A 9,030-nucleotide genomic window follows, 5' to 3' on the forward strand; every position below is an offset into this window, starting at 1 on the left:
GGGCAACGGAAAGTTCGGGAAAAGCCCATTGAGCCCATTGTTACCACACAACATAATAGAAATGATGCTAAAATTGTATCCCGGGTCAGAGGGCAACGCTAATGCTGGGCTGCTCCTCGGTTCCGGCGCCCCAGCAGCCTAGGGCACGTCATGACATCTTCAACCATTCAGGCATCGCTTTATTCTGGTCATCAGCATTCGTTTTTACCGAAGCGACACAACTCTGGCGCCGTGCATTTTTCTACCAGTGTAGACCCCCATTTAGCTTAAAGAGCATGGGCATACCGAATAATTGCTTCAGGCTTCACTGTAAGCGAAGATGTGGCGCCTTCCCCGAACTAGTTTTTCTGGCCCGCTTTTTGCGAGCTGTTTGCTCTTCCATTTATTTCTCTGCAGAATTTTAATTTAAATTTCAGTGAATAGAAGCCCCAGTGCTACTGCAATCGGCATTCGTTGTACCTCTTATTCTCCCCTTTCCCATTCCGCCTAGGCTGAGCCAAAATTTTGCGCATCAGAATTCCATCGTAGATGACGGTCTTACAGCTGACACAGGAGGAGGCACAGCGGGACTGGCGACCTCTCAGTAAATCAGTGGAATGAACTATCACTATCATACGCAAGGTGCTTGACTGAATTTCCTAGCTCTGTAATGAATGTCGACGGTCCAGCCTCAGCTCGCGCCAGCTGACAGCCGGTGTTACGCCTGCAAACCATGCTGTACCTGAACCGAAGGGAGACAGGACATCGGTCCAGCCTGAGCTCGCGCCAGCTGACAGCCGGTGTGACGCCTGCAAACCATGCTGTACCTGAACCGAAGGGAGACAGGACATCGGTCCAGCCTGAGCTCGCGCCAGGTGACAGCCGGTGTGACGCCTGCAAACCATGCTGTACCTGAACCGAAGGGAGACAGGACATCGCCTGCCCGAGAGCCAGCCGCCCACCCACAGCCCAGACTCCCGGCAGACACACATCAACTAGATAAACATCGTAACTCCGGTCTGGTAAAATAAACAGTGGACACAGGTTTGCGCGCCGCCTTTCAAGCCGTCGCAAATCCTCTCAAACAGGACAGGGTTCGGCGCGCTCTGATCTCGGCAGTGACCGTCGCCGCGGCAGCACGCGCAGCTGGCGGTGCTGAGCGGACTGGACAGGGTTCGGCGCGTTCTGATCTCGGCGGAAGCCGCCGCCGCAGCAGCACGCGCAGGTGGCGGCGCTGAGCGGACTGGACAGGGTTCGGCGCGCTCTGACCTCGGCAGTGGCCGCCGCCGCAGCAGCACGCGCAGGTGGCGGTGCTGAGCGGACTGGACAGGGTTCGGCGCGCTCTGACCTCGGCAGTGGCCACCGCCGCAGCAGCACGCGCAGTTGGCGGTGCTGAGCGGACTGGACAGGGTTCGGCACGCTCTGACCTCGGCAGTGGCCGCCGCCGCAGCAGCACGCGCAACTGGCGGTGCTGAGCGGCACGTCCAGCCGCAGGCAACACGCTCATGTCACGACAGCTGGCGCCACCGAGCCGTGTGCCGACGTGGTCCAGCCTTGTCCGGCGGGCCATCGATACCCGGGTGGTCCAGTGAGCTTGATGTGCTTTTACAGGTCCGTGAGCTTGATGCGCCTTGACACCTACGTTTCTCACTATCAAGACCCGTAAGGGACTGGGTCAAATACGCTATCAGGGCACTTGCCTGATGGGACTATTTTTGAGCCTCCGTAACGGATGATCCCAGTGATTTCAAAAGGTGATTATAAATTGTCATGAAGACGTATTGTTTGGTTCTGTGCTGGAGCAGCAACAGGCGTCGTTACAAAAGCAATGCCAGCGTGTTGGTTCCTGGCTCAGCGACACGTCTCAGCAAGTTGCTCATAGAAACTTCTGAAGTCCTTTTTGAAAAAGATTATAGCCAATACTAAAACTTTTTTAAAGAAAAATCATGCTTGACGTTCAGTCTGTACTGAATGTGACGATGCTGGAGATGTTTCTGCATAAACACCCACCCAGGCTTCATATTTTAGCACACAGCGACAGCAGCAAGGCAGGTGAAGGCTACGCAGAGCGCCGTCACTGCAGCCGAAGCATGCGGCGGACTCGGCCGGGGCCGGCGCCCGACGCCGGCGCCGAGTCGACGGGCCCGGGCCGCCGTCGTCGGCGGGGCGGTAACCGGCCGACGGCCGGTGCCATTGCTCACGGCCGGCCTCTCTGATGGCAGCTTAGGCCAAGTCATAACAATGACGGACGGTCCCGCGGGTGCCGCCGGCTCGCCCGTTTCGCAGGCCGCCGCCGAAATCACCATCTAATGAATCGCCGGCCACCGCCACTTTGCTGGAAATTGAGAAAGCATCGTCGAAATTGGGCCGTGGTGAGTGCGCCGATGGAGTGTGGAGGCTCGGCGCGGAGGTGGACCATACCACGGAGATGGACCATACCGCGAGGTGGACCATACCACGGAGGTGGACCATACCACGGAGGTGGACCATACCACGGAGATGGACCATACCACTGAGGTGGACCATACCGCGAGGTGGACCATACCACGAAGGTGTACCACACCACGGAGGTGTACCCATACCGCGGAGGTGTACCCATACCGCGGAGGTGGACCATAACGCGGAGGTGTACTATACCACGGAGGTGTACCCATACCGCGGAGGTGTACCCATACCGCGGAGGTGGACCATACCGCGCAGGCGAGCCATACCGCGGAGGAAGACCGGCGCTGCCGCCGGGGCGATAGCGTGCCGTACGTGGAGAGGCGTATATCATTTGTTCGCATGATGTACGAATGTAAGAATAATGATGAAAACGGCGATGTCTCGTCCCCAATTGCACATCCATCGACATGATTATCGGTGCTTTTGAATGTATCCCTCTTCGCCGAGCCTTAAATAAGTAAGTCACGCTAAAGTCAGCGCGAGTTTAGCTTACGTTAAATGCGATTTACACCTCATTTCACTAGTAACTTATTACAGGCAATACACAGAGTGATTTCACCGTGGATTTCACCGAGGTCACCGACTGTACGTATCCCTTTCCCATGAAACCGAAGCCGACCGACGCACGCGTCAGTGGCGGCCTGCTGCCGGCAGGAGGCCGACCGACGCACGCGTCAGTGGCGACCTGCTGCCTGCAGGAAGCCGACCGACGCACGCGTCAGTGGCGACCTGCTGCCGGCAGGAAGCCGACCGACACACGCGTGAGTGGCGACCTGCTGCCGATAGGAAACCGACCGACGCACGCGTCAGTGGCGACCTGCTGCCTGCAGGAAGCCGACCGACGCACGCGTCAGTGGCGATCTGCTGCCGGCAGGAAGCCGACCGACGCACGCGTCAGTGGCGACCTGCTGCCTGCAGGAAGCCGACCGACGCACGTGTCAGCGGCGGCCTGCTGCCGGCAGGAAGCCGACCGACGCACGCGTCAGTGGCGACCTGCTGCCGATAGGAAGCCGACCGACGCACGCGTCAGTGGCGACCTGCTGCCTGCAGGAAGCCGACCGACGCACGTGTCAGTGGCGACCTGCTGCCGATAGGAAGCCGTCCGACGCACGTGTCAGTGGCGACCTGCTGCCGATAGGAAACCGACCGACGCACGCGTCAGTGGCGACCTGCTGCCGGCAGGAAGCCGTGAAATCGCTCTGATTTACCTCCCTGGCCAAGCCGTTTGTTGCATTTAAGTTATCATGTGTCATTTAATGCTGTCATAAATACTGCCGCCTGACGGCTAGAAGCAGCACGGCGATAGTCCAGTAAAGCAGGTCAGCTCGCACCGCTGGCTGAGACCTGCTGAGATCGAGACAACAGCGTGCTCGCAGCACGCGCGGGCTCCCAGCGCGCGGAACTTTGACACTCTGCTGGATTGCGGTGATTATTCTGTGAGTGTAGAGCTGTTTGGCTGCAAGACTTACGGGAAGCGTCAAGAGCAGTCATGTAACGGGTCCAAGCTACCGAGTGTGCGATAGAGTTATTACGTCAATCGGTCACTCAATTGCAGCCGGCATTAGGCACTATTCCTGCGGTGAATTAGTGATGTCACTGCGCTGGAAACAAGCATTGGACACCAATGTGAGTTGCACTTATAGATTGTAACGTCATTGCAAATATTTCCTCACAAATTTTAGCTTTTGAGCTCCCAAGCGCCAGTGGTAAGGTAGAACTGCACACAGCGGAACGTTTCATCAATAGAGTCGTGGCTTGGTAGACACGGCCTCATGCTGCCGTCAGCTAGCACGTTCTGGCATCACTCAGTGGCAACAAGCATCATCCATCTTGGCCTGAGGCGTGCAGCTTATGTCCGGATTTCAGTGTAATTAATCTCCGCTTGCAGTCTGCAGAAGTTGCCACGACAAACCCGCGCAACATGCGGTGTATCTACGCACAGACTGAGCAGTGGACAATGTACTAGAGCGTCTCGTTGCATGCGTAGCTGATGAGTGCCTTTCGCAGCACTTCTGCCTTGGCTTCAACCCGCAATAAACCCAGCTTAGATCTTTACAACGACTGTCAAATCGTTGGTCTGTTGCCGACACTCATTCTCAGTGAAGACACAAGCAAACCCGCCGGGGGGGGGGGGGGGCAGTCCCATAGCAGCTCTGCACACCATCCTTTGTGAAACTTACAATTTCGCGAAGAGGCCTGTGGTCCTCTCCCAACCTGTCCAACCCAGACTCTCCAGCCCCCGACGCGCCACGCTTACTAAACAGGCGAGTAGAGCAACGCCATACGGTGAGCACATGACGGGTGGATTCCCAGCTGAGCTTTGGCGGCGTTTTGTGATACAACACCACGCAGCCGACACATAAACCGACACGGCGAGCCGGCGCCGAGACCGCCCCAGCTTAACGGCGTCATTCGACAGTTAGGAGTGAGCGCGGTCGGGGGCCGCCGACCGACCGGAATTATGCCCGCCAACTGAAATTATGCGGACGGGCCATGATTAATGTGGGCAGCGTTTGAGACATGGCGGCGGCGGCGTCTGGAGCGCAGCTCCAGGCGAGGCAATCGCAGCTGCGAATCGCGCCGCCCCGGCGCACCGAGCACGCCCGCTGTAAATTCGCCGCGTTCGATAACTAAATTGCCTACGCTCGGGCCAGGAGCTGGACCTGGACAATGTCTCACCAGGAGGCGGCAATTAATACTGGGAATAAAGGATCGGGCCGCACTGTGATGGAATGGGGATCGTCGCTCCCACTCAGACTTATGTGGACTGGGACTCAAAACTTGCGGGGCTTGGAAACGTCGATATGACAACACCCTTCCGATGGCAAACGGTGGCACCATTCAGCCCGTGAGGGGGCTGATGCGCACACAAACGCTGCACCAGGTCTGCGGCTAACATAGACTGCATCCAGAGGAATGCGGCGCCCACAGTGTCGACGCATTCACGTCACCATTGCTTGTAGATCTCCCGCCACACTTCGCATCACAGAAACAACGTTTCTCAGCGTTCTGTAAGGCAACTGGAATTGACGATCCAAATCAGAGTCGGCAAACTGGTATGCTGACGGGAGCTAAAAAAAGAGTGTGCAGGGTCACAGGCCCCTGTGTAGTGTGATTCATGTATTACACACTTCCTTGCTAGTTTCTCTTTGTCTACAGAAGTGAATCCCCAAACCTTTGTGACACTGGGCCCTCTCCGAATAGCTCAGTCTGATGTGCAGATGCTGGCAAGTTGGTATAGGACCTCAGTGTGGACAACACATGCCTCCATGTCTCTCTGTCACTTCTGGCTCATGACGTGCGGCCTTGCCTCCAGTGCCTCCCCAGGTTTGGTGGGGTCGGGGGCTCAGGGTGTCGGATGCAGTGAGAGCGGCGCCCGCTCAACAGGGTTCGGCCGGTCGGCCCGTCCAGGCGGCGGCGGCGGCGGCGGCGGCGGCGGCCGACTTCGCCGTGTTTACCCTGCCTCAGACCCTGACGAACGGCTCGACAATGGTCCCCCTGTGGCGATGGCTCGAAGTGTCGCCGCCTGAACGGGGCTCTCGTCGCCGGGGCAGTTGGCGCAGCGGCCGGCCGCACCGGGTCGCGGCGCACAGCGCGACGCGCGGCGGCGCGGCCGGCCGGTCGGGCGGCAAAGTCGGCAAAGTCGGGCGGCGGCGGGCGGCGGGCGGCGGGTGGCGGGACTGAAGGGGCCGCGCACGGCAGGACCGGCGCGCGGCTGCCACTCACCTGCCATCGCCATCCACGGGTAGATAGGCGTGCTGGCATACTGGCTGGGCTGCTGCGCCAGCTGGGCGCTCTGCTGGGCCGTGCTCTGGCTGCACGCCGCCAGCCAGTTGGAGGCCGCCTGCTGACGTTCCCGGGCCGGGTCGACGGCGGCCGCCGGCAGGCCGGCGAACCGACCGGCGCCGGCCACCGCCGCCACCGAGCCCGGCCAGCCGCTCAGCTCCTTGGGGCTGTAGCCGTTCGGCTCCTTGGAGCAGTCGACTTTGTAGGCGGTGGCCGACACATCGTTGCCCGGGTAGAGCTTGCACGCGCCAGTCGGGTCCACGAAGGGCGACTCCTGGCCGCGCGTCTGCTGGTAGTTCGGGAAGCCGAGGAACCCGGGCGGGTAGGCCTGCTCTCCAGAGCTCCGCTGGTAGAAGCCGCTCTGTTCGAAGTACGGACGGAGCGCGATGTTATTGTCGCCCATGTCACCTCAATCACGCCACACGAGCACCTCAAATGGTCCGGCTCGACTCCGAACGCTCCAAACGGCTCCCACCTGACCAGGTGCAGATTTACGGAGCTCAGAGACGCCCGCTAACTGCTCCCACTAAGTTATGATCACCACTGGTTGACGATTATACTTTTCACTACGATGTGCTGGATAAAATTTTACGGCAAGAGAAGTTCCTCAGTAAACAATCCAAGGCCGGGCCTGAGGGCATCTAGAGCCAGCCAATCACAGCGCTGAACACCGCTGGCCGGCGAACGGCCCCGCTGCGTGCGCAAACGACTGTAGTGCCCTGACGTCATCATCGCTCCCGGCCAGCCCACAATCTGCTCCCAGCGCATTCTGACGGTGGAAGTTGTAACCTATCGTTCTACCCATGATTGTTCCAGATGACGCCACTAATGTCAGTTTGCCTAGGCTCTGGGAGGGGCACATATATGGACGTAACAATGCCGTAAATGTTACTGGGATCCATTCCTTTTTTGAAACATGTTTCGGGTCGTAGACAGTCGCAAAGTAACGCGGAGGTGAGGCCCTCGTGGAGGTAGCGTGGCCTTCCTCGAGCCCAAGGCCCCAGTAGTTCTTGCCAATTTAAAGGGAGTGTGTGTGTCATTACGGCTGTACGACGCACTCAGCTACTGGGGCTACATGGCGTCGCCTGTCTCTCACTCTGGCAGGAAGGGCGTGCACCGCCCTTCTATCTAACCCCGTGCCTTTTGTTTTACAGACGCACATATCAGACGTTCATGTCTTTCGTTTCTGAGCACGATTTCCAGAAAAAAGTTGTCAACTGCCTCTAGATTAATATGGTGCAAAGTACGATGGCGTGATAAAACAATAACGCATTATTGAGCATATTTACTAAACAGAAATATTGTGTTGTTTTATGCAGACTTTTTCACTTATAAGTATGCGAAAAGCTATAGGTGAGATTATTACATTATATCTACTGTTTCCCTCAATATCTTCAAATGCGGAACATTACCTTCGAGTGCCTTTAAATGAGCATTCCCGAAACGGCTTCTAGAACATAAAAACGCGTCGTCGAGGCGTCTAAAGGGGATTATAGGGCTTTAAAATGGTTCAAGTAGGAGGTCAAGACCAGAGGTAAAAAGCGTCCACTTGCCCAGGGGCGTAAGAGACTCGTATCAAGGCCTGCCGGTCATGACAAGAGAATGAAATGCGCTCATCGTTCGAAAATCCACTTAACTTGTTCTTTCGTTAAATTTTGACTGCGATGAAGCTGTGCACACTACAACAATGACAAAGAAAATATATTTTAGTGGCCTAGACCTTTTTCAGCGCAGCCGTTTGAGGAGACCGTTTCTAGGTGCTTCGTGGATACACCCCACTGTATTTTATTTTTTGAAGGCTCATTCTAGCTCAGTTTTTCATATGCTCCTCGTCCTTAACGTGCTGCTTCCTCAGCGTAAAAAAAAACTCGAACGCTTACTGAAAGCGTATACTCACCATATAAATCCTGTTGACGACACCTAACCGTCAAGCTAAGTTCGGACATGAGATTTTTTTATTAGAAGCGTCAGAACAACTAGCTATAGCAAACTAGCTTTTGCATAGCTAGTTTCTATGGCCCCTGGTGCGAGGAGCGCTCACATAGGGACAGTCTGCTCCGGACTATCACTGACACGGCACGATTCGGTACCGAAGTCGTTTCAAAGAAAAGGACCCCTTGCCATCCACCTTTTTGAATAAAACCTCCCATCTTTGACTACCACGCTTCTCCAGTTTTCTAAAGAGCATCGAATTTAGAGCAGGCGTCTTAGGATGAGATCTCAAAACTGTTCAGGAGGTCCATGCGAGTTTTCACGATAACATACTTGAAACCTTAACTCTACCGCATAACGATATATCACTGTTTTTATGGCCCCTTTTCCGAATTGTTTTCCGCCTCGTCTACCTATTACAGTTTGTCTGACAGAAACTCATGCATCTAACACGATCGTATGCGATGACCCACATGCGTCACAATAGAGCAGCCGTTTGAACATGTTCAAAGGTCATGGCAAAGACTGCATTGCATGTTTCAGCTAAATTGATGGTAATGCGAATTGCGTAACTCTGTGACACTGGACCAGTCAATCTTTGTAGATGACCCATATTTCCGTGGAGAATAGAGCATGTGGATATCGTTGGCTGGTCGTCGCCGCCGTTTCAGGGCCTCTTCCTCATCTCGTTTCGTGGGCGTATCCATTAAATTACAACGTCTCAGGCCAGTTCGTATTGACCGTAAAGACAGCTGTGGCCGCCGTCCCGAGATGGCAGCACGGTCGGCCGAGCAGGTGACGAGCCAGCCACGCTCCGCAGCCGGCCGCCGCCGCCGCCGCTGCTGACGGCTCGGCCGCATGCGCCAATTGGGGCCCATTGCTCAAGGT

The 9,030-nt window shown here is 56.3% G+C and overlaps 1 protein-coding gene across 1 annotated transcript in view; it reads right to left on the minus strand.

Annotated features, from left to right (window-relative positions):
• The window catches only part of LOC119098012 (homeotic protein ultrabithorax), a 46,703-nt gene extending 39,964 nt beyond the window's left edge, over positions 1 to 6,739 (minus strand). Inside the window, exons 1-2 of the mRNA XM_037220944.1 lie at positions 6,347 to 6,739; positions 6,151 to 6,268 (exon numbers count right to left, since the gene is read on the minus strand). Coding sequence (XP_037076839.1) covers positions 6,151 to 6,268; positions 6,347 to 6,613 — 385 coding nt within the window. The 5' untranslated portion in view covers positions 6,614 to 6,739. The remainder of the gene's footprint in view (positions 1 to 6,150; positions 6,269 to 6,346) is intronic.
• Positions 6,740 to 9,030: the final 2,291 nt, after the last annotated feature.

This window comes from Pollicipes pollicipes, unplaced genomic scaffold (genome assembly GCF_011947565.3).
Source record: "Pollicipes pollicipes isolate AB1234 unplaced genomic scaffold, Ppol_2.1 Scaffold_4740;HRSCAF=5597_pilon_pilon_pilon, whole genome shotgun sequence".
Classification (NCBI taxonomy): domain Eukaryota; kingdom Metazoa; phylum Arthropoda; class Thecostraca; order Pollicipedomorpha; family Pollicipedidae; genus Pollicipes; species Pollicipes pollicipes.